Genomic DNA, 25,916 nt, shown 5'->3' with positions numbered 1-25,916 from the left:
AGTGGTGTGAATGATAATAGATAAAATATCATACATTCACTGTAACAGAAAGCACAAGTTAGGGTCTAAATTTATTTTTAAATGACATCATGGTCTTGAAAACTCTCTAAAAGCCTAGGAAGTCTTCAGATGAAGAATATGAAATAATAACAAGAAAACTAAAATAAAATTATGAAAATATGATGTTCATTCAGACTTTTCTAAAAACCAGGAACTTTTGAAAGAGTATCCTGAAATGTGAGAAACACTATACAAAGAAAAATGCATTTGGGGATCAAATGCAGATCTTCCTAGTGATCCAAAGGGCAATTTCTTCAATAATCATAGCAACTAAAATAAACAGTTCGTTTTTACCAGGCACTGTCTTACCTAATAACTTAAATAAAAATCAATTATCAAAATAAAAGGCCCTAGGGACTTCCCTGGTGGCACAGTGGATAAGACTCTGCACTCCCCAATGCAGGGGGCCCTGGTTCGATCCCTGGTCAGGGAACTAGATCCCACTTGCATGGCACAACTAAGAGTTCACATGTCACAACTAAGGAGGCCTGGAGCTGCAACTAAGGAGCCCGCCTGCTGCAACTAAGAACCATTGCAAACAAATAAATAAACATTTTTTAAAAAAAATAAAGTTAATTGTACTTTAATGAAACTGAAAACAAAATGGGTACTGACTGTATCTTGAGACCAGAACCTTGTCCCCCCACAAAAATAAATAAATAAATAAAAGGTCCTATATTTCTCCCTAAAGTGACACATGAAATAAAGGGAAAGCATTATTCATAAAAAGAAAGACTTCCTCTGAAAATGAGAGCTTCTTAGGTATGGTCTTGGTACAAGTCAAAGTAGCAGCAAAAATGATTTCTCTTTTACAGTACTGTCAACCAAACTCTCTAAAGTTGGGGGAAAAAATAAAACAGATGAAAATAGAAAATATGAATAAACGATAACATTTTCTAACAACTTACCATATGCTAGGCAGGTACTAACTGCTTGAGAAGCATTCTCTAATTTATTCTTCATGATTATTCACTAATTTAGATATTATCCCAACAGAGCAAATATTAGTAAAATATATAAGGAAATTGAGGCTTAGAGAATTTATGTAATTCACCCATGATCACAGGAGGTGTCCAGGCTGGAATTCAAATCCAGATTCTGTCTCCAGAGCCCACATTTTAAATCTGTACACTAAATATATAAATACTGCCTAAGATGCCAGTAGGTTTATTTTACCTTCATTCTTTTTTTTTGGGGGGGGCTGTGTTGGGTCTTCGTTGCTGCATGTGGGCTTTCTCTAGTTGTGGTGAGCGGGGGCCACTCTTCATTGCGGTGCGCAGGCTCCTCATTGCAGTGGCTTCTCTTGCTGTGGAGCATGGGCTCTAGGTGCGCAGGCTTCAGTAGTTGTGGTATATGGGCTCTAGGACATGCGGACTTCAGTAGTCGCAGCACGTGGGCTTAGTTGCTCCGCAGCACGTGGGATTTTCACAGACCAGGGACTAACCCTGTGTCCTCTGCATTGGCAAGTGGATTCTCAACCACTGCGCCGCGAGGGAAGTCCCTTACCTTCATTCTTGAAAGATATTTTTATCAGACACAGAATTGAGTTGACAGTTTTTTCTTTCAGTACTTTTCAGATGTCTCTTCACTGTTTTCTAGTCTCCATTGTATCTGTTAAGACCACAATCATTCAAACTGTTGTTCCTTATATTTGATGTGTCATTTCTTTCTGACTGCTTTCAAGTTTTTCCTCTTAATCTCTGGTTTCAACAGTTTGGTCATGACGTGCCTAGACACACAACTTCCTTCAAAGGACAGATCTAGACCAGGTTCCTATATTCTCCGTGAACAGTTCCTTCTACTCCTGCTTCCTCTTCATCTGCCCTTTTAAAGATCTGAAGGTTTTCTCTGTCTCTGATATGCAGCAGGGCTGCCTTCCTCATCCCCTCCTACCCTCATATTGCATATATTTAATTTTTTTCTCTTTTTCTAAAATTTCCCCTAATGAGAAAGAGAAAAAATGCTTTCCAAGGCTTCAAAAATTCCCAACATTTCTTTTCCAAGACTATGACCTACAAAATTTATTTGAATTATATACCCGAAATATCAAGCATTATACTAATCTTACTCACAATATAGTTTGGGTTCTCATTCCATAAAAAACTAGCAATAATCCCTAGAAAGAAGCAAAGGGCTTTGTGGAGAAGGGCTTTGCCTCTGGAATTTACCAGCGTTTCTTTACTTCGTACATCTTTTAATATGTCTGCTTGAGGCTAAAGTAAATAATAACCCATGTTGGTCATTGATTCCCTTGAATTCCGGTTGATTTTTGATAATCCTCTTAGATCATGATGTATAAAGTATGGTTCCACTGTGAAATGCTTGCTACAATGGGATATACCTGATAGCCATGCATTTTTTATGTGAAAAAACCGAAAAATTCTGTTAATATTTTAGATATTTCTAACAAAAATGACCTATTGAGGTGTCCCTAAGGTCAGATATTTATTATATACTTTATACTTTTTTTTAATTACTCTAACTAGTTCAGATTTGGTTATGAAATAAGATTAGAAATGTGGTCATATTAACTCTTGGTATACCACAAAGATCTATTAGACTCAATTGTAGTTTTCGAGTTTTTTTCTTTGAGCAAGTTTATTGTAAGCATTGATATTTCAAATCTTATTCCTTCTTAGGAATCTTCCAAAGAACAAAAAAATTTATTCTTTTTTTATGAGAATAAAATTCACCTTATCTTGCAATTTCTGTATGGATCTATTTGAATCCTTTGTAAACTGAAGATACATTATGGTGATCTCTATAAACTGAAGATATTTTATGGTATCTTAGGGGTTTTATTCTTCCTATATCTTGTTATTTTATCATCCTAGGAATTATTTAATCATTACTAATCAATTATTTTTTCAAATAATAAGAAAATGGAATGGAACCATCTAGAAAGATGATCTAGTAGTAAAATAAATCATCACTATTACATTGTTCTTCAGTTTTCTTATTGTGTTGCCCATAGTATCATATCTTTGAAAGAAAGTAAAGATCCACGGCATGTGGGATCCTCCTGGACTGGGGCACGAACCCGCGTCCCCTGCATCGGTAGGCGGACTCCCAAGCACTGCGCTACCAGGGAAGCCCCAAGACACTATTTTTGCAGGGTTTTTTTTTGTTTGTTTGTTTTGGGGGGCTTGTTTTTTTGTAGTTTTCATTAAACATAGTTGAGAGTTCTAAATTTTTCATTTTCTGCCCATACTGGCAAAAAGAGGAAATTTGACAGAAGAGTTTCACAATTATCAGACAAATCAGAAGATAAATGTAAAGAGATTAATAGCATTCTAAACTATAATGATGGTGAAATTAATTTTATAAGCAAAATCTCAGACTGAAATTTCAGATGATTCAAATAGATATATTTTCTGAAACTCAAAAATCAATGAGTAAACAATTCACTTTTAAGAATAAAAAGCAAATATGGCATTCCCACCCAGCTTGTCATTCAACAGGAAGGACTTCATCACAGCATATTTTGCAACAAGAATTTGGAATATCCCATTTTGCTAACAGGATGTATGACACTGTTCTTTCAGCCTTTACGATGTTTGTGCACTGTTACTTAATATAGTTTGTAAGTGCACAAATGCTTAATGCAGATATTATACAAAAGGGATAGGAAAGAAATAGATGGTGAAGAAGTGAAAACTTTATTGGCCTTCATTCTAACTAGTGTTTATAAATATAAAAATGAAAATGTTTTACAATTATGAAGGAAAGAAAATGTTTTTTTTCTTTGACAAGATTATGAGAGGTCAAAGTTTTTAATGTCATTGTATTTGGATGATCTAAGTGCAAGATAAAGAGCCAGAAGTAATGATAAGCTAGAATCTATTAAAGATGCATGTGAAATCTGGGATATTTATTTATTTATTTATTTATTTATGGCTGCGTTGGGTCTTCGTTGCTGCGCGCGGGCTTCCTCTAGTTGCAGGGAGTGGGGGCTACTCTTCATTGTGGTGCGCGGGCTTCTCATTGCGGTGGCTTCTCTGGTTGCGGAGCATGGCTCTAGGCGTGCGGGCTTCAGTAGTCGTGGCACACAGGCTCAGTAGTTGTGGCTCGTGGGCTCCAGAGCACAGCCTTCAGTAGTTGTGGCGCATGGGCTTAGCTGCTCTGCAGCATGTGGGATCTTCCCAGACCAGGGCTCGAACCTGTCTCCCATGCATTGGCAGGCAGACTCTTAACCACTGCGCCACCAGGCACAGTGGCATGTGGGATCTTCCCGGACCAGGGCTCGAACCTGTCTCCCCTGCATTGGCAGGCGGACTCTTAACCACTGCGCCACCAGGGAAGCCCTGGGATCTTTATTTTTTAAATGGGTAGTTCCAGGATCATGCATAAAAGTCGATGAGCAGCTAGAGTTACTTTCAAAGGACATTACCTATTTCAGGAAAATATGAAATAAAAACCTATGTTTACTAAGTTTTGATTTTTATTACAATTTCTAATAACAATGTTGTTCACTATCCCTTTATTGTTACTTTTCAAGATTATTCATAAATTACTCCAAAACATAAAAAATAAAATGATAATAAATGCAAATTACTACTTTTCATGATACAAAAGAGTTAAATCAATACATAACTCCTTTATCAACATTGGACAAAACGATGATTGCAACAGGCTCTAGAGATCACTTAAATTATTTATGGGTAGGGACTTCCCTGGTAGTGCAGTGGTTAAGAATTCGCCTGACAATGCAGGGGACGTGGGTTGGAGCCCTGGTCCGGGAAGATCTCACGGGAAGATCCCACATGCTGCAGAGCAACTAAGCCCACGAGTCACAACTACTGAAGCCCGTGAGCCGTGCTCCGCAACAAGAGAAGCCACCGCAGTGAGAAGCCCACGCACCGCAATGAAGAGTAGCCTCCACTCGCCACAACTAGAGAAAGCCTGTGTGCAGCAATGAAGACCCAAGGCAGCCAAAAATTTAATTAATTTAAAAAATTATTTATGGGTAATTAGAACATAGTCTTGCTAGCAAACACACTCCTTTAGTTATCAGTCATAGAAAAAAATTGTAGACTGGCTACATAATATGTTATTGCAGCTTGAAAATGTGTGTGGATGAATTTTCTTTTAAGAAAATTGTCAAACTAAAGAAAAAGTATGCAACATACCTAGAAAGTAACAGGTGCTTAAATGTTTAATAATACTAATCATAGTTGTTGTTTGTCTAAATAAAGTTGGCCCTCCGGTATCTGCAGTTTCCACCTCCGGGGATTCAACCAACCAATGCATCTGCAGTTGGCTGAATCCGCAGATGTGGAACGCAGATATGGCAGGCCAACTATACTATGCTGCTATTATACGAGGGACTTGAGCACCCTTGGGGTCTTGGAAACAAACCCAACCCCCAGAGGATACTGAGAAAACTGTATATATATTAAAAGTACATAGTATAGGGCTTCCCTGGTGGCGCAGTGGTTGAGAGTTCGCCTGCCGATGCAGGGGACACAGGTTCGTGCCCTGGTCCGGGAAGATCCCACATGCCATGGAGTGGCTGGGCCCGTGAGCCATGCCGCTGTGCCTGCGCGTCCGGAGCCTGTGCTCCGCAACGGGAGAGGCCACAACAGTGAGAAGCCCGCGTACCGCAAAAAAAAAGTACATAGTATAAGTCTCTGAAGTTCAAAAGTCCAGGCTAGACTATTTACTAGCTAGGACCTTGGACAACTTATTTAACTTCTTTAAACTTTAGTTTCTTTACATGTAAAATAAGGATAATGTCTATCTTGCAGAATTTTTGTGAAAAAATGAATACTAAATGTAATAAACCTAAAACAATGTCTGACATTGAGTAGGTCCTTAACAAATGATACTTCTTTCTTAAAAAAACTATGATAGAATTTGGTTCTTTAGTTTCTCATGAATTTTAACAGTGCTTAGTGATTTTTCTCCTGGGCCTTGTTAACTGCAATTCCTACAACTTCCCTTCAATCATCAACCAACTAAACTTATTCGATTAATCCATATATACTGAACACTCACTATGTGACAGGTAATTTTAAAGCTTTACTTGCTCTTAAATAATAATGTAACTGTTAAAAACATATCAATAGTTTTATTACTTATTTTTGTCTATATTTTGAAACAGTCTAGCATTATTGTCTACATTCTTAGACATACATTTCTGTATGCTAGAAAATAATGAATCTATGAAAGATGTCGTATATATCTCATTTTTACAGCACCTTAATCAGGATCATCATATAGCAAGTTCTTTAATAAATACTTTAAATGAAGATAACTGTATATTAATAAACTATATCACCATAACAGCATGCATATTCCATAGTAATATTTTTCATCTTACTTGACTAAGAAGAAGAGGACCTGAAATTACAGTAAAAGTGAAACAATGAAAGGGGTGGGGAGAAAAACAGGAAGCAAACACATTTACAAAATAACTATCATGAAGATTCTACCAATACTTAAGAATACCACAATGCTCTATATAGTATGGCTTTAACATATCAACAAAATAATTTTTCAATGTAATTTCTCAATGTAATGAAAAGAGGTTAAAAGTTAGAGACTCAAAACCTTGGGGAGAAAAACAGAAAGGAAATGTATACATGCAGAGAGTGGACACTAATATCCCTGTTCACCTATTACATATGTACACTATGTACTTTTTAGACTAAAGTATTTTTTACTGTTATAGTGAAACCTATTAAATGACAACTACCCCTGACAAGTTTTTAACCCACGAAACCAAATAGATACAAATAAAAGATAATGAAATACAATTTCAATTTTATTCAACAGTAAGAAAGAATAATTCTGCTTAGAACAGGCCTGACTTGGCTTTCCTCTGAACAACAGGAAACAGGACAGAAGGATAGCCTACATGCTCTTCGAAATTCTGTTTCTGAAATCAGTCTTAATGCTGAATGTTAGAACTGTCCATGAGATGTGACTTATTCCTAAGTAGCTGTATGCAGTGTATTAAGGTATCAGTGAGAACCTCCCCCTCCCCCCTCAAATAAAGTTGTCCTTGGAGAGGTAAATGGTAAAAATCAACACACAAGGAAGTCTAAGATATATATGCAAACTCACCTTAAGGATCAGAGTAACAGGCAAGTCCTAGCAGTATGAACATAATATAATAATAATAATTGATGTCAATAAAACAAAGTCTTCCAATCCAAATGGAGTTAGAAACAGAGCAAAGAAAAAGAAAGTAAGCAAGGTAAATATTGGCAATGCCTAGTTAAATATCCATCATCACAACAGGGATAACCTAACTTAGTGCTACTAATCATTTAGAATCATAATTGAGGAAAAAAATATGAGACTGGGATATAGTAAAAGGACATCAAGCCTATATTTGAAACCAAGATATGAGGAGCAGTCACAGGGCTGGGGAAAATGGTGAGAATTTTCAGGGCTCTTGAGCTAGTGAGGTGGGAAAAAGGATCGAAGTAAGAATTAAGAATGGGCATAACATAATTTTCACTATTCCTATAAGTCAATTACAACAGGATGGAAAGCATGTTATGAAGGTTCTATTACAGCTTTTACTTCTTCCAGCTTCTCACTATTTCTCACCTACTCCCTCCTCTGCTTTTCCCATCACTACTGCCAATGACTGCTACAGTAGAGGAAGAACAGAAAAGGAAGAAAAATAGTGACAGACAATAGTAATGCACAACACATATAAACAACAGTAATGCAGGGGAAGGGGAGGAATGAGGAAAAAAAAATAGTACCAGCATATATAAGAAGGAGAGAAATTCTGCAGCTGTCTGGCTGTGGGGACCATTCATACATAAAGAATGCACATAAACTGGTCAGATTAACTACAAGGCTCCTTTTACTCAACTAGATTTTATGATCGGCTTTCGGTATTTTTCTCAGCAACCAGAAAATTTGTTCAACTATTTAAAAAACTTGACAGATCCTTAATTAAGTTAATTCCTAGATGGTACACTTGGGTTACTTACACTGGATATGAATATACCTGTAAAGATCTAAGTCTAAGAGAAAATCACTAATTTGGGAGATAGGCAGGCCAGATGTTGACTATTGACAGGTAAAATGCAATCATTTTTTTGCACCAACTCAAAAGTTTAAGATACATTGGGGAGCAATGCCCTCAATATTCCTACATTCACTTTACAGGTTTGTATACGACCTCCTTATTTGAATACACTCACAAAGATATCACAAAAGAATTCTGTATAATGTCATAAAAGATGAATACATGCAAGTTTCTTGTAGCCCCTAATATTTCTGAAACTGGTGCTTACATCATCAGAAATGGACACAGACGCATTCACATTTTACATAAATGAATATCCACTTTGATATACTTATGTAAATATCATTTTACAAATGCATATAACACCACAACAATTGGGATATACATAGTAATAAAAAGACTGGTTATACTAATGCCATTTATTAACTTAGCATTTATTTAATACACAACCAAAGCCATATGGTTATTAAGGATGAAGCCCTAGGATTCACCCAGGGAGTGTCTGCTTGCTCACTCTGAACTCAGGGAGAATCACCATAGTGGCAGAAACTACACGATTCTTTAATAGGCCTGACAGGAACACTAAGCCTAACAGGCTAATATGATTGATTAATAGTCAAAACAGGAAAAGGAAAAAAAAAAGCATTCAAAAGGGCAAGTAGTACAGGCTAAACTGGAAAAAGGCTTGCAGAGGAGCTCTTAAATCTTTTAAACTTCTGAACTTCATTTAGGGGACATGCTGAATGTCACACACAGAGTTATAAGCCATAAAAAGATCTACCAATTTATAATATTTCTAATGTGACAAGACTCATTAAACAGTTTACATGATAACTTGGTGGAAAGAGATCAGCAAACGAGGACAATCCTTTTTTCCTTTGAAATTCCAAATAACCATTGTCTTCACTAAAAAGATCTGGAGCAGGTGGCCTACAGAGATCCAGTAGAAGTAGGATTAGATAACACGATTAGAGAACAGGATTTATCACTGTCAGGTGGTAGGAGTAAAAGTTACCTGCTTTTAACTTACAAAATACTATAGTTACATGTATACCTTTCTTATCTTGTTTTTTGTTCTAATCTCCTTGAATGCAGACCCCCACAACCCTCGCTCTTTTTTTTATCTGTCACGATTTTAAAACTACCCACAGGGCTTCCCTGGTGGCGCAGTGGTTAAGAATCCACCTGCCAATGCAGGGGACACGCGTTAGAGCCCTGGTCCAGGAAGATCCCACATGCCGCGGAGCAACTAAGCCCGTGCGCCACAGCTACTGAGCCTGCGCTCTAGATCCCGTGAGCCACAACCACTGAAGCCCACGCACCTAGAGCGCGTGCTCTGCAACAAGAGAAGCCACCGCAATGAGAAGCCTGTGCACCGCAATGAAGAGTAGCCCCTGCTCGACGCAACTAGAGAAAGCCCACGTGCAGCAACAAAGACCCAACGCAGCCAAAAATAAATAAATTTATAACAACAACAAAAACTACCCACAGTAGTCAGCATTAATATCCTGCATATTAGATGCTTGTTGAATTAAATTATTAACTGAAAGATAAGGTAAAATATATTAATTATATTGACTGCCTTCTATGTGCTGAGCACTACTCTGGGGACTAAAATTAGAAAAAAAGTGGATAAAAAATTTTAAACTCACGTTTTAGTGGAACAAAATAATATATGCAGTCTAATACTGCACATATTAACCATTTATCATGTGCTAGTATGTGCTTATGCCTTTGAAAAGAATTAATATCTGTGTGGTGCTTGACAATGAGATTTTCACATACGTTAAATAATTCTTTCTCCTCAGAATGCCCCTTTTCTTACCACTACAGTTAGAATATAATGCAAATTATATATACTAGATATGCCTATTGTTTCCAGTTGGCCTCCCACTCCCAACAAACCACAGAAGAAGTAGACTTACATTCCACACTTTTGGGAAAAGCTGAGTAGAGCACTGGCTGGCCAACTACCTATTTCTTTTAAGAATCTGAACTAAGAGACATTGAGAGAGCCCTGAAACTGACAGGTAGTTAAAACAAGTTGGACAACATGCAAGATGAAATTTGAAGAGACAAATAAACTGAGATTGAGAACACAAGAACATAGAGATGAAAGATATCATGAAGCCCCAGAGATGAATAGAAAAACACCAAATCCTTATTTTCCAAGTATTGAAATACGTGTACGCGGCCCAGCTGAGGATTCAGAGATCTCTACAATAACATTCTCTTATTTGAGCTACCCCAAACATATTTCTGATTCCTTTAGTCAAAGAGCCTTGATAAGATCAATAATAGTATAATATCCAACTGGTCAACCAAAATAAACACTGATAGAAGTATTGCAATGTGGTTCATTCTGAAATTGTAACCTCCTACCATTATCTCCTTCCAATAGCTTGCTCAAATGCTATCCTACCACCATCCTTTGTCTTCAAGTATTGGGGCAGGGCAGGGTGGTGGGAGGGCGGGGAGGAAGGACTCAGACACACTACTGGGCAGCGTAAACTAATGCAAACTTTTTCGAGGACAATTTGATAGTCTCCCACTGTAAAATATTCTCTGTTTGAGCAGCCCACTATTGGGAATTTACCCCCAAAAAAGAGCTATACAAGTGCACAAAAATAAAGTTAAACTAGTGTTTCTTTATAGTGTTTTTGTAATAGCAAAACATGAAAAATGTTGATTGCCCATCAAAAAAGGAATTCTATGCAGTCATTAAAACAAACAAAACGGGGCTTCCCTGGTGGCGCAGTGGTTGAGAGTCCGCCTGCCGATGCAGGGGACACGGGTTCGTGCCCCGGGTCCGGGAAGATCCCACATGCCGCGGAGAGGCTGGGCCCGTGAGCCATGGCCGCTGAGCCTGCGCGTCTGGAGCCTGTGCTCCGCGACGGGAGAGGCCACAACAGTGAGAGGCCCGCGTACCGCAACAACAATGACAAAAAAAAAAACGCTACGAAATAGATGTTCACAATACACTGTTAAATTAAAAATGCAATTTGTACAATGGTAGAGTATCCCCCCCATCACACACACACACAGACCTTCCTTGACTTATGATGGGGTTATGTCCCAATAAACCCATCATAAGCTGAAAATACCTTTAGGTAGGAAAAGTATTTAATACATCTACTGAACATCATAGCTTAGCCTAGCCCACCTTAAATGTACTCAGAACACTTAAAATAGCCTACAGTTGGGCAAAATTATCCAATACAAACCCTATTTTATAATAAAATGTTAAATAGCTCACGCAATTTACTGAGTACTGTACTGAAAGCGAAAAGCAGAACATGTAATTTACTGAGTACTATACTGAAAGCGAAAAGTGTATGGGTACAGAATGGTTGTTAAGCCCTCATGATCATGTGGCTTGCTTCCACTGCCCAGCATCACAAGAGAGTATCATGTCACATGTTGCTAGCCTGAGAAAAGATCAAATTTCAAAATTCAAAGTATGGTTTCTACTGAATGTGTGTTGCTTTTGCACCATCATAAAGTCGAAAAATACTAAATTGAATCATTTTAAGTAGGGGACTGTCTCTATAGGTTTATATTCTAAAAATTACAAATAGTGCTCTTAGGGGGGAAAAAAGAAGGGGGAATGCTTAAAAAACCAAGTACAGTCCTCCCTCAGTATCCACAAGGGATTGGTTATTGGACCCCCTGCAGATACCAAAATCCAGGAATACTCAGGACCTCTATGTAAAATAGTGCAGTATTTGCCTATAACTTATGCATAGCCTCCTGTATACTTTAAATCATCTCTAGGCTACTTATAACACCTAATACAATGTAAATGCTGTGTAAATAGTTGCTGGTGGGCAGGAAATTCAACTTTTGCTTTTTGGAGCTTTCTACAATTTTTTTTTTTCTGGATATTTTTGACCTAAGGTTGGTTGAATCCGAGTATGCGGAACCCATAGATAGGGAAGGCCGACTGTACCATATTTCACTGCTTCAAGAACACATACTTTTTTCATTTAAAAAATCGGGATGCTTCACATAATCCTTGTCAGTGAGACAGCAGTTGTGACATAACTGTCATTACGTATGTATCAAAATGTGAAGGACAGGGGTCAGCAGCTTGGGGAAAATAACTCTGAAGACAATGATGGGGCCTTTTTAAGAAATCCTGTAATCATCAATTCTCTTGATGGTAAAGAGGAAAATATATGGGAAAACAGGGACATTAACAACTCTAAGTTGAAAATTAATTTAGAACACTGTGTAAAGAGATTAATCTTTAATTTATATCATTTATAATTACCATTTCTTCTCACAAAAGTGATACATATACACATGCACAAACATACTCACGTGATATATTTTTTTCATACAAAATGGTACAAAGAGAAAAATTCAAGTGGTCCATAATTTCACCACCCAGATTATTATTCAAGACATTAAAATAGGTCAAAAAAAATCAGTTGTTTTATTCATATGCTGTATTTTGTTCACTTGTACTTTAGTTTTTAGACTGTTGCTACTCATAGATCATTACCTCTATTTCATAGATTAGTATCTCTAAGTTTTCAAAATCAAGTTTCTTATGTAAATCCCCAGTTTTTAACTAGTTATGTTTCAGTTGGGAACAGTATTATAAAGATTACAAAGAACATTTAAATTCCCAGGTTAGCTAAAAAGGACTATTTAACTCCAAATGCATCTTTACCATAATAAATACTGTGAGAATACAGAACCTATAAGCTCTGTTATGGACTAAATTGTGTTCCCCTCAAATTCATATTTTGAGGACCTAACTCCCAATGGGACTGTATATGGAGACAGGGCCTATAAGGAGATATTTAAGGTTAAGTGAGGCCATAATGGTAGGGCCCTAATCCAATAGGGCTGGTGTTCTTATTAGAAGAGGAAGAGGGACCACAGCCACCCAGACTGTGGTATTTTGTTATGGCAGGCTAAGATACTAACGAAGGCTTTTTATAGCATCATTTAAAAACATTAGACAATGTCTTCAATTTCAACTTGGGACATCCTCTCCTACTACAGTTCTAGCATCAAGAAGAAATATTCCCGGGAATTCCCTGGTGGTCCAGTGGTTAGGACTCCACGCTTTCACTGCTAAGGACCCAGATTCCATCTCTGGTCAGGGAACTAGGATCCGACAATCCGTGCATCGCAGCCGGGGTGGGAGTGGGGGGAGGCACGACTGGATATTCCCTTCCATGCCTCTACCTGTTGATCAGTAAAATTGCAAGATTCTCACTTCCAGCACCTCTGGGTTTTTGGCTTCTGTGTCATTGCAGTGAGAGAGTGAGGTATGGATGAAGGCTTTGGGATTGGTGTTTTGTGGAGAAAAAAGGTGGGAGAATGAGGTGAAGTGGAAGATGGGGAGAAAGAAGAGGAACTGAAGAACTCTAGTGGGATGAGAATGAACGCTGCAATCAGGATAGTTGGGCTCAAACAGCAACTATGCTCTTTACTGCTGTATGACCTTTGGAAAGTTACTTAACTTCTCTGGGTTCAGTTTCTTCATGTGAAATATTAGAAATAGAAATAATAATAGAAATAGGATAGCAATAATAAATTCTTCATTGGGGTTAAATAAGACAGCATAGATGTAAGCAGTGGATAAATGAAATGCGCAAAATCATTAGTTGAATTAAGAGCATAGTTGCTCTGATATACTCACCTACAGGATATGCTATTTATTTACACAATTCTTCCCACTTTTAGAGGTATTCCGAAGCAAAGAAAAAAATATGATCTTTAAAATCAGATCTGTGTTCAAATCCTAAGTCCAACACTTAGTACCTATTTGACACTGGATAAGTTACTTAGCAGCACTGAGCTTCAGTTTCATTATCCTTAAAATGAGCCCAACAATGCTCACCTTATGTGGTTTATAGGGAATAAGTTAGATCAGATATGTAAAGTGCCTGACGGAGGCTAAGAGTTAATACTGTAAAGATGTCATTTTCTTCATAAAATAAGTGCATTCTTAATCCAAATTCCAACAGAGTGTTTCATGTAATTTGACAAGGTGTTCTAAAATTCATCTGGAAGAGAAGATATACAAAAATATCCAAATGAAAAAGAACATCAGGAGAGTTTTGGTATTATATACGAAAACAGTATAAAGTTAAATAATTAAAACAGTATGGTATTAACACAGGTATAGACAAGTAGATCAATGAAAAAGAATGGAGTCCAGAAACAGACCTAGATATATGTACATTTTGTGTATCATATAAATATAAGAGGGCTTCCCGGGTGGCGCAGTGGTTGAGGGTCCGCCTGCCGATGCAGGAGACATGGGTTCGTGCCCCGGTCCGGGAGGATCCCACATGCCGCGGAGTGGCTGGGCCCATGAGCCATGGCCGCTGAGCCTGCGCGTCCGGAGCCTGTGCTCCGCAACGGGAGAGGCCACAACAGTGAGAGGCCCGCGTACCGCAAAAAAAAAAAAAAAAAAATTAAATATAAGCATAAGAATAGGCTATTAAATAAAATGTTGGGCCAAGTGGCTGTCCTTAAAAAACAATTCCTACCTTATTCCATACGCAAAAATAAATCCCAGGTGGATTCAAGTTTTAAGAGTTAAAAAAAACTACTAAAAGAGAAAATATGGAATATTTACAGGAAGGTTGGGGAAGGTTCTAAGTTAGCGAGAAAACTGAGAAGCTGTCACTCTCACCATAAAGAGAAAGCTCATGTATTTTACTACTGTATTGCAATTTCTTCCCATTAGAAAAAATGAAGTGAATCCCAACCTCTAATGTGGTATTCTGAACAATATACAAAAATCCTTCTGTACTTAAAAACATTTTTAAATAGTCTTGTAAGTATAGAGAGACAATGTGGCAATAGCTTTTATTTATTTATTTAGGCCATGCCATGGGGCATGCAGGATCTTAGTTCCCCCCCACCCCAGGGATCGAAACCATGCCCCCTTCAGTGGAAGCGCGGAGTCTTAACCGCTGGACTGCCAGGGAAGTCCCACAAAAAATTTTTTTAAAAGACAATTTCTCTCATATTAATTTTAAATACAATGAAACAATTTCCTACTGATTAAGTGGATACTGTAGTCATATTAGTGTTGGTGGTTACAGCCACACAACTTAGAAATGCATAAGGGATTTCCCTGGTGGTCCAGTGGTTAAGAATCCACCTTCCAATGCAGGGGATGTGGGTTCGATCCCTGGTCAGGGAACTAAGATCCCACATGCCACAGGGCAACTAACCCCTTGTGCCGCAACTATTGAGTCTGTGCGCCACAATGAAGAGCCGGTGTGGCGCAACTAAGACCCGATGCAGCCAAAAAATTAAATAAATAAAAAATATTAAAAAAAAAAAGAAATGCATAAAATACAATAGAAAGTTCCATTTAAAAATAAATATAGGGACTTCCCTGGTGGCTCAGCGGTTAAGAATCCGCCTGCCAGTGCAGTGGACACGGGTTTGATCCCTGGTCGGGGAAGATCCCACATGCCGCGGAGCAGCTAACCCTGTGCCCCACAACTACTGAAGCCCGCACGCTCGAGGGCCCGTGTGCCGCAATTACTGAGCTTGCGTGCTGCAACTACTGAAGCCTGCATGCCTAGAGCCCATGTTCCGCAACAAGAGAAGCCACCACAATAAGCCCGCGCACCATAATGAAGAGTAGCCCCCGCTCACTGCAACTAGAGAAAGCCTGCTCACAGAAACGAAGACCCAACGCAGCCAAAACACTTTTTAAAATAAAACAAAAATAAATATATACTATGCTTCCATGATTCTAAATTGCATTATGAAGTGGAGTTCTCAACAATTCACAATCATTTCCTTGAGATTAATGACATTTTAAAACCTAGAGCTCAAAAGAATCAGAAAAAGGACGTCAACTATATTAGGTAATCGGAAGGCAAAGCAAAATTTAATTGCTACAATATTTGATATTCTAAAGGTATAATTTACTAATTCAATAAAGAGGAAAAATATGCTAAGTGGGTTTTTTTTAATGACAAAATTTGGATTATGTTTTAATTAACATGTTGACAAAGTATTTTCAAAAGCTTTATCTCAAGGTTTTATTCATCTGAATGGCTTTCAACTATGCATTGTCACTTGATTTCATAATGGAAAAATGATTTGTAACTGATTTACAACAGATCCAGCATTTTTAAGTGTAAATCTAGGAAAATGAAAGATTCATAGGTACTTCTCAGAGACACTTTTCAGCATTCTGTTTTTTTCCTGAAGATCCCAGTTAAGTTGACCTCTTTGGCTACCAGAGCTATTTCCGGCCACTGTGCCTTTTCCCCTAGACTCAAAATTTCACTTCTATTCTCCTGTCACCTGCAGTAAGCAGGTATTCTTTCTAAGGTTTAATAAGTAATTTTACTGTTGGCAATTATTAGGAAATTGACGAGATGGAGAAGTAGCAAACAGGATGAAAGAACTGAAGCTACAAAGTTATAGCTCTCCCCATAAAAGTTATCCTTATAATGTATGCAAAGAGACTAAACAAGATTTGTTAGATCTTCTACTGGTCTTTCCACTAATTCAATTCTAGTCTTAAAGAAAAGCCAGCCTCCTATTGCCTAATCCCTTATTACTTAATAAGATCAGTGCACTTTGGTTTTTGTTATACATGACAGTTTCTATTCCAACTCCTCCTATGTTTCAGAGGAAGGCAGGTCAGTAGAGATTGTTGTTAACTTGGGTGTCAGGAAAACACTCATTTACAACTAAGAGAAAACTCCAGGCTCTCATCTCACATTCTTATTTTACTTTAACAACTCTTCAAAGTCATTTATTCTCTGACATCTTTAAAATTACTTTCCACATAAAAACTCTGTAAATCTAACAACGAAAAGCTCTTGCTCTGGTGAGAAGGGACTAAATGCTTCCTTCTAAACAGGGAAACGTCGTGTGAAGTCTAACTTCTAAAGAGCGAGATGGAAGACCTTCTAAATTCGCAGAGGGGGTTTGACGGAAAGAAACGCCCTTGTTATTAGAGAGGTCGCAAACCCCTGGCCCCCGGTTGAAGCGGAAGCGCCCGGTACACTTCTGTCCGGGCAAGCGGCAAGATGCTCCCGGGCTTTCGGGAAGCCGCCATGGAGGGCAAGCCCGGGCATCCTCAGCATAGTTATCTCACGTCCGGGCCCGCAAGCCCGGCATAAGTTCGTCATAAACACATTAGGCTGAGATAGAAACGCGGCCGAGGGGACGGGTCACGCAACTGTCAAACGAAGCCCACCCGCCCATTGCTCGTCCCCAAGGCGGCAAAACTTACCGACACGACTCTCTCTCCAGTTGCCTCAGGACCGCGACTACAACTCCCAGGAGGCTGCGCGGCGTACGGAGCAGCGTCCTTCCCAGAATGCAGCACAGTGGCGTCCCCATCCCTCCTTCTCCTTTCTCCGCTCCTCCTACTTTTCTACACGGCGTCACCCGGGAGGGCAGGAGGTAGGTTGCGGGAGGGCACTCCGAGCCTCGGCGTGTAGCGTCAGACGTTGGGAGGAGGACGGGGCGGGGAGCTGGGGGAGAATGGGAGGACGAAGGGGAGGGGAGAGGGGAGGGGAGAGGAGGGTAAATAGTGGGCCAGGCAGGAAGATGGCGGCGGTAGCGGAGGTGTGAGTGGACCTGGGTCTCTGCAGCTAGATTTTCTTTTCCCCTCTTCCTCCCCTTTTCGTTTACCCCGAGGTTGGCATCGAGGGGGCTGAGTTCGGGTGGCAGCGCCGGGCAGAGCGCAGGGGTCACGGCGACGGCGACGACGGCGGCGGCGGCTGACGGCTGGAAGGGCAGGCTTCCTTCGCCACTCGTCCTCCTTCCCCGGTCCGCTCGGTGTCAGGCGCGGCGGCGGCGCGGCGGGCGCACTTCGTCCCGCCTCCACCTCCCTCCTGCTCCCGAGCGGGCACTCCTTCCTTCGCCATCCTCCGACGCTTCACCCCGGGGACTGGGCGCCTCCGCCGGCGCAGCTCAGGGAGCGGGGGCCGGTCTCCTGCTCGGCTGTCGCGCCTCCATGTCGGATAACCAGAGCTGGAACTCGTCGGGCTCGGAGGAGGATCCAGAGACGGAGTCCGGGCCGCCTGTGGAGCGCTGCGGGGTCCTCAGCAAGGTGAGCAACCCGCGGGGCCGAGGACCCCTTGCCCAGACTCACCTGCGGCGAGGCGAGCCGATGAGGGCATGGGGTGGGGCTGGGCGCGAGGCACAGACTCTGCCGGGGCGGGGGCTGCGGAATGTGCCGGGGTGTGGGCCCGAGTACTGCGGCACGAGTGCCCGGGCCAGGGTTGGGTGGGGGTGGGGGCAGAAGGGGACTGTCTTCCTCGCCTGCTCTGGGGCTCGGCGGCCTGGGACCGGGAAAGACCTGTCCCAACCCCGGATCCTTTTTGGGAGCGGGATGCGCACCGTGACTTGGGACCCCGAGCGGCAGCTGTTCGGGTATAGCAATTTGGGTTGGGCAACAGCGGTACCCGAAGGACTGGGCATGGGAACCGTGCACCTCAGACCTCTCAAACGAGATTAGTCTGGAGATGCCAAGCAGAATAGGGTTGAGGGATTTCTGCAGACCCTGCTTTTGAGACAGAAGCCGGAGCAACTCGGCTTGGTGCTGAAATCTGAGGTGATAAACTATGCCAGGCTAGATGTAGTGAAAGATCTCAATGAGAGGAGGAGTTTTGTACTTTTCCCCTTACTCTTTACCCCAGTTCAGAGAAGAGCTATTGAATAGTCGGGTGATAGGTACAAGAAATATTCATTGTAACTTGAAACCTGTCAGAATGGAGACAGACCTTTAGTCCAGGAAGAAGACCATTATTTAATAGTAAAATATTCTTACAGTCAGTGGGCCAGAGTAAGGAAAAGACATCTTACTTTTACTAAATTTTTTAAAACTACTTTTCCAAAATATTTGCAAAGCAGATAGTCATTTGTAGAGTTTGAAAGCTAATTAATTGAAATGGATGAAGCCCTTTTTAAGAGAGAAGGTGGGTGATCTTTTCTTTTGGTAGTACGTAGTTTGGGGTTTGTTGGGGTTTTTTTTTTTTTTTTTTAACGTTTTTGCTATGAGAAGATCCACATTGTCTTTTTTACTTCCTTCTCTCTTCCTGTTAAACTTTTAGAAATGGCTGGAGCTAGCAGTTAACTTGGAGAGGGGGAGCAAGGTCCAGTCTCTCAACAGGCTGGTCATAAGATCCTAGATCATGTGCAGCCACTGGCTATTAAGAAATCACCCTGCTTCCAGTATACATACTTTGGCTAAGCATTGGGACGTTGTTTGTGGAATTGTTTCATACTAGCTTTTATATTGTCTTTAGAAGGCTGAGAAAGGACCTAAGAAAGACATAAGTATGTCAGAACTAAGGCTTGCAAGTGTTAACTTTAATTTGCATACGGAAAAATTATGGTGTGTGTTGATACTGTGATCATTATTGGAATTTCAGTGAAAAGTTTTCAGTAAAGTGAAGCTCCCTAGGGTTTCTTTGGATTAAATGTATTGTGTAATTTAAGAATCTATATTGAACACGTTGTGCAATAAGTATACATTTCTCTTTGGAACTGTTATGAAATGGGCTCTTTGCTTCTCAGTGATTCAGGTAATTTCACCCCTTTTTTCTCATTAAATGAGAAGCAGACTTCCAAATTAGTATTGTGGAGTGTTAGGTATTTTACAAAACAAGCCGTACTTTTGAACTATTGATCATCACTTTTTGGGGGATAGGAGGATCGTAGTGATTGGTGGAGTCACCAGTGCTCTGAGTATGTACTATATATGAGTATCTGAGTATCACTTACGCAGAGCAGTGTAGTAAGTGTATACTTTATGACAAAAAAATGGAAGACTGTCTTCTTGATATCTAAGTGTATAGAAATGTAGTATTTGACCACTTCTTTGGTTCGTAAATAACTTCATTGTTGCTGCATACATAGAATCAACGTAGTTTTGGTGTTCTTGTTAACAGCTATGGAGGAAATTTCCCTGAAATTTAAAAATTTATGGTTACATATGTTTTCTTGGAAGCTTTTTAATCAATAATATTTTTTAATGAATGAATGCTTTTAAATTTAAAGTACATACGTATTTTCAGCCTTTGTATTCACCTGGTAATTTTAAACAAAATTAGAACTCAGCCTCTGTTCTTTTCCTTCTGCTTAGTAATGTAGTTAAGTCCAAATACTAATTTGTTTTGTCCCCCCACTCCTCCCCCCACCAAATGGAATGGTGGTGGAGGGGTAAACTTGTACACCAGCCCAAAGGTTTTTTTTTATATAAATATATTTTCTACAGACTTGCTTCTTAGGCACATAAGTTCCAAAAATACTGGATAGACAATAATTCTAGGTGGTTATAACAAATATCAAGATAGATTGTGGATGGGGAAAGATTCATGCCTTAGTAGGACTTGAGAGCAACTAAGCCTTGGTCAGTCTCATCCAATTCCTTCTGAATTCTCTCCATCCTTTTTATCTTATCTTTACCTTAACGTTTTTTCCACATACCTAACTGTTGGCTGAAATTCTGTCCATGTGTAGAGTCCATCTCAACTATTCTTTTCATAAAGACGTTTCTTATTTCACCAACCATCCCAGAGCTCCTTCCCTTGAATTCCTATAGCATTTTATTAGTAACTTGCTTCTGACTCTTATTCTAAATGTATTTTTTTTCCTTTTGAATTTATGCTTGCTGGACTATTGGCGGCAGGAATGTTTGCTTCTCCTGCAGTGTCTGCATATTGCCTTGTCTCTGTTAAATGGGGAAGAGCCAGGGAATGTTATGAGGGTAGAGAAAAGGCAAAAATCTGCCTTCTAGCTGTGAATAGGAGTTAACATTTTCTGCGTAAATCCTGAAGCTTATGTAATTATTGGGTCCTCGGTAAGAAAAAAATATGAAAATATGGACACATGATTTCTAGGGCCCCTTCTGTCACTTTGGAAGGTGTCTGTTCTTGTGAGCTTCCCTGAAGGTTTCTAAGCTTCATTAGCTATGCATAGCTCTGCCTCCAACTGAGAAAATACTGTGTGCTTGGCAGTGTTCTAAGTCTATTCTTGCTTAATGTTAAACAACTTTAAGAGGTAGAGTTTGAGAAACAAACAAACAGGTAAGTAACTTGGCCACAATCACAGTTAGTAGCTTTCTGACGGGCAGTAATTGGAAGCGAGGTAGGATTAAGGTATGCCAGTCTAAACGATTTGTATTACAGGCAGTTGGGAGTTGTTCATGTAAGTTTTGGAGCTGGAGGCTCAATGAGGTTAATATGTAAGATAAGTAAGCAAAATATGCCTAATAAGTAAGATTATGTAAGTTATGAAATAAAAAGCAGAAGATATCAGAGGAAACGTTATTAAGCCTTCTCAGGAATCCAGGAACCTGATAATTTGATTGGATTACTTGAAGATAAAGGAGTCAGATTTAAGGGTTTAATAGGAAGGAAAGATGAATAGGAGTTGATAATGGGCTATAAAGATTAAGAAGGAACAGTCAGGTATTGAGTATCTCCTAGGAATATAGTAGGTGTTTTCATGATTTTATTCACCCATTCAAATGACTGAGGAAAGAAACTGAAGTTCAGAAAAGTTAAATAATTTGTCAGAACTTTTCACACAGCTAGTAAAAGTAGTTGAGTCTCTCTGATGTTGTATCCACTGCTCTGTCCATACAGTACAGGAACGCTGAGCCAGGTTTGAGTCTGAAGGATTGTGGCAGTAGCAGTATAGCCAAGGAAATAGGAACAGAGGGGGATGTGCATCCTATGGGTGGAAGTAAATTTAGTTTTGTATGTAACCATCATTATTTCAAGTCGCTGTCTTAAGTGGTAGTAAATCGCAAGGAGTTAAAATGAGGAAATAGTGATTAGAGAGCCCTCAGGAAAGAATGAGTTAACTTGACAGCATGGGTCAGCTCTCAGGGAGGGGCTGTAATGATGGAGTTTAGAAGATATAAGAGCTGAACCACATCTCAAACCTGTGGAATTAGGAAATAGTAAAGAAAAGATTCCTCTGAGCCAATGCAGTATATTTTTAACAATCCATTTAGAGTTAGTTTTTGGCAGATAGTTTTTGAGTTAGCACATAGTTTTTGGAATTGTCTGTGCTTAAAACCCCGGAGCATAAAAATATGCAATATCAACAATTGCCATAGAGGTTACATTTCTGCCTTTGCAAGTTTATTGATTGTAATCTTCACTGTGCAGCAGCGAAACTTTAGCAACACAGAGACCATTTGTAGGTACTGGAAACAGATAATCCAAGTATGTTTTTGAAAACCAGTTTTATGTTTGTATTTTACTCTTGAGTTTGAAAAATAGATCTTCAGAGAAACTTAGAAAATGAATTAACTATTCTATAATATTGAGTTCTGTGGAAGTAAAAATAAAGTTGATGTAGACTTTCTAAAGATTAATAATCTATTTTTACTTTAATGTAGTCGTAAACGTCATACATTTTCATGTAGGAATAACTTACAACAAAAATAGAGTTTGGGCCATGATTGACTTCTACTTCTGTTGATTTAGAAGGCTTCATGCAGTACTTGGTGTAGGAGAATGACAGACTGTATAGCCAAACTTACTTTTCTATTGAATATGTCAATTATGACAGGGACCAAAACAATTTAAGAGTTTTGAAGGTGGTGAGGAGCGGAGGATGAAAGCACAGAAAGAGTAAAGTAGAATTTTTAACTGAAATGTGCTTCAGTTTTATTCCTCAAATATTAGAAGAAAAATGTTATATTTTATTTATAATTTTGTAGAAATTACTGAAAATTATATACAATCTGGAAAATTTTAACTTTTCCCCTTTTTTTTTTTTTTTACTGTTTATAATTAAGTTAGGACTTCTCACATTTTGGTTTTAAACTTAGATTGACTGCTGTTTCAGAAAGTTTGGATTTCTAAAAATGTAATTTTTTGTCTTTTTCTCCTCCAGTGGACAAACTACATTCATGGGTGGCAGGACCGTTGGGTAGTTTTGAAAAATAATACTCTGAGTTACTACAAATCTGAAGATGAGACAGAGTATGGCTGTAGAGGATCCATCTGTCTTAGCAAGGCTGTCATCACGGTAAGCTCCTATTCTCCTTCATTCAACAAATACTTATTGAGCATAAGTTATACACCACGAACCTATTCTAGGGGCTTGGGATATGTCTATGAACAAAACAGATTAAGATCCTTGCTCTTGTGGAGTGTGCAGTCTAATATTTTTTTCCATAAAATTATTTTAGAGTGTATTACTACATACTCTTATTTTATATAGGCATGTAGTATTTATCTAGTTGGTTACAGCAAGCCATTAAACAAGGGCTTCAGAAAAAAAGATGTTAGATGGCTCCATATCTGATAGATGGGGACAGTTACTTGGTGAGTTATTGAAAAAGTTAAAGCAGGAAAATAAAAGATACATATCTTAACATTTAAAATTTTTGACTTAAAATATATAAATCTAAATTCACTTGCCAACTTTATGATGTAGAGCTAACAGTATGTCTTTGAATATGGAGTTGAGAGAAGTTGTTCTTATGTAAAGTATTATATCCATAATGCCTGATTTGCAATTTCCAGTTTTCATTCTCTAAAGTGGAATAAAAACTTAAAGATACTTTTGAAAAACCATAAATATAGGTTCCTCTTTTTGACTTTTAATGTTTTTCCCTAATATTTTACAGATGTCTCACCTTTATTTAATTTAATACATTTTAAAAGAATGACTAACCTTTGTTGAGTCATTCATCTTAGCTTGCATTCAATGTAGTTTACGTAGAAACAGCTCTCTTTGCTCTTGTATTCCATAGATTTACATGATGTTTAAGTTATGTAAGAACTACAGCAAGTAAACTGGCATAAACAGGTTTAGGAACAACCAACTGACTTGTTAAACATGTAACTCAACTAGTGGGCCAGAAGTACCTGAATATACTAAAAATAGCATACTAGTTGAGAGTGGTCAGCATGTCGAGGCATATTTAATAAAGGGCAAAAAAAAAGGTATTGTCTAAGGCAGGTCAGTTAAATGGAGGTCAGTTAAGGAAGCTATTGTAGTTAAAATCTAAAAATGGATGTGTTAAAACAATCATAGATTTTACTGATACATTCAAAGAGAATTCATGTTACGTTAGAGTTTATATTGTTTATAAAGATAAATGATGTACTTTGGATATGTGTTGATATCTAAATATGACTTACATATGTTTATGTTACACATTTAAGTAAAACCATGTAGTATTTTTCCATCACTTTTTATACATTCTGCCCCTCTTATATATTCAGAGTTTGAAAATAAAAGCTTAGTTGGATATTGAGTTGGAAAAACTTATAGAGGGGTTGTTTGGAAATGTTCAGAATGAAACTACTACTCTCCATTCTTATGGACAACTTTAAAGAAGTAGTTTGAACATAAAGGCTCACTATTTATTTGGACTGGTATGTGGTACGTTATAATGTACTTTTGAAATTGTATCTATTGATAGTTAATATTTTGGGGTTTTATTTCTCTTGAGATAGATCACTATTCATGCTAGAGGAAAGAATCATGGATAGTAGTGTACTTTACAATTTTGAAATGTCTTCCCTTGGTTCTTCCCCTTCTTCTTTTGCATATTGTTGGATGCTTGTTAGTTACAGTGCTTGTTTGACTCTTTGAAAATAGTTTATATCTTTATTGTTTCCTAACTAGTAGTATTCCTAGAGTACCATGCTAGTTTAAATTTAGTTATCCTGTCTTGAATTATGGACTGTGGTAATAGTGCATGGCTTATTTGGGGAAAAGAAAAACTTTTAATAAATATTTACATTGCATCTGCTCAGGAAAAAACAATGTGTTAGTTCTTCGTAGATTTTTTGTTGTTGTTATTTTGGTATTTTTGTTATCTGTATTTGCTTATAGAACTTTTCATTGTGGTTCATAATCAAAGAAATGAGTAGGAAAGCAAGACAATTTGAAAACATTGAAGGGACCTAGTGGAAGTACTCACTGGGCTAAGTGGTAGTAGAGAAGGTAAAAAAAAAAAATGAATGTAGCAGCAGAATCTGAGTGGTAGTTAGTCTTTGCTATAGTTTAACCAGGTGGTATGGAGAAACACAAGTATTTATATTCCTGAACTTCTTCAACTCTGTTCCTATTCTGTCGGTTCATAAGTTCACTGTTACATATTTCAAGGAAATTACAAAATATAACTGAATCCAGTGAACTTCTCAGAATGAAGTTTACAAATAGAGTATGTATTTGAGTTAAATTTTTAAAATGTAATACTAACCTCTGTTAAATAGGTATCTTTTGCTTTTCTTAAATATGGGCTATTATATGTATCAATTCATCTCTGAAGGCAAAGAATAAATATGGTTGAATTTGTGCATGTGACATCCTTATGAAATTGATAGTATTCATATATGAGGAAATCTGGACTTGAAAAGTTATGACTTTACTGTAACCATTCATTAACATATATATTATTTGTTGGTGAACCTAATGTTTGAGCCCACCTTTTCTGATAGAACCTAATTCATTGTTAAATTCACTATTATTTTAGCTTAACAAGTCATTCCTTATTCAAATCATGTTCTTTAGTAATGTGATAATAAATTGAGTGAAATACTTTTAAGGAACAAAGTATTTCCTGGGAGAATTTGTTACCTGGAAATAATTCTTAACGTGAAGGGATTGGGAATAAGTTAATGAGAGGAAAAATAGTACTCTGTCACTTTTTGGGAAGTCACCTATTTGTATGTTTAATAAATGTTTGTAGAAAGTTGAATTTCTCAATTATTATAGTTTAATAGTTATTTGCTTAAGACCCAGTCCCTGCTACAAAACTTGCCATGTAGTAGATGTTCAATATATGTTAGTTGATCAACCAAAAGCAATGTTTATGGAGTATTTAAACTGTTATTTATTTTTTAAGTTCTGTTGTTTTTTTTTTTTT

General features: G+C 38.4%; 2 protein-coding genes across 5 annotated transcripts in view; one reads left to right on the top strand and one right to left on the bottom strand.

Moving 5' to 3' along the window:
• POLK (DNA polymerase kappa) overlaps nt 1–17,404 on the bottom strand; it is a 73,381-nt gene extending 55,977 nt beyond the window's left edge. Inside the window, exons 1-2 of one of the 2 annotated variants that reach the window (XM_024732776.1) lie at nt 17,295–17,404; nt 13,914–14,079 (exon numbers count right to left, since the gene is read on the bottom strand). The gene's annotated coding sequence lies outside the window, so the exon portion shown is untranslated. The remainder of the gene's footprint in view (nt 1–13,913; nt 14,080–17,294) is intronic. The other variant, XM_024732777.1, reaches the window with a different exon arrangement.
• Nucleotides 17,367–25,916, top strand: part of CERT1 (ceramide transporter 1) — a 132,452-nt gene continuing 123,902 nt past the window's right edge. The window contains exons 1-3 of one of the 3 annotated variants that reach the window (XM_024732780.1): nt 17,367–17,467; nt 17,717–18,119; nt 22,925–23,059. In XM_024732780.1, coding sequence (XP_024588548.1) covers nt 17,382–17,467; nt 17,717–18,119; nt 22,925–23,059 — 624 coding nt within the window. In that variant the 5' untranslated portion in view covers nt 17,367–17,381. Of the gene's footprint in view, nt 17,468–17,594; nt 18,120–22,924; nt 23,060–25,916 lie in introns of those variants that run through there. The other 2 variants (XM_024732778.1, XM_024732779.1) reach the window with 2 other exon arrangements.

Source organism: Neophocaena asiaeorientalis, unplaced genomic scaffold, assembly GCF_003031525.2.
Source record: "Neophocaena asiaeorientalis asiaeorientalis breed wild unplaced genomic scaffold, Neophocaena_asiaeorientalis_V1.1 scaffold515, whole genome shotgun sequence".
NCBI classification, from domain to species: Eukaryota; Metazoa; Chordata; class Mammalia; order Artiodactyla; family Phocoenidae; genus Neophocaena; species Neophocaena asiaeorientalis.
Note: the sequence above shows the minus strand (reverse complement) of the source record. Positions and strands in the feature narration are given on the sequence as shown.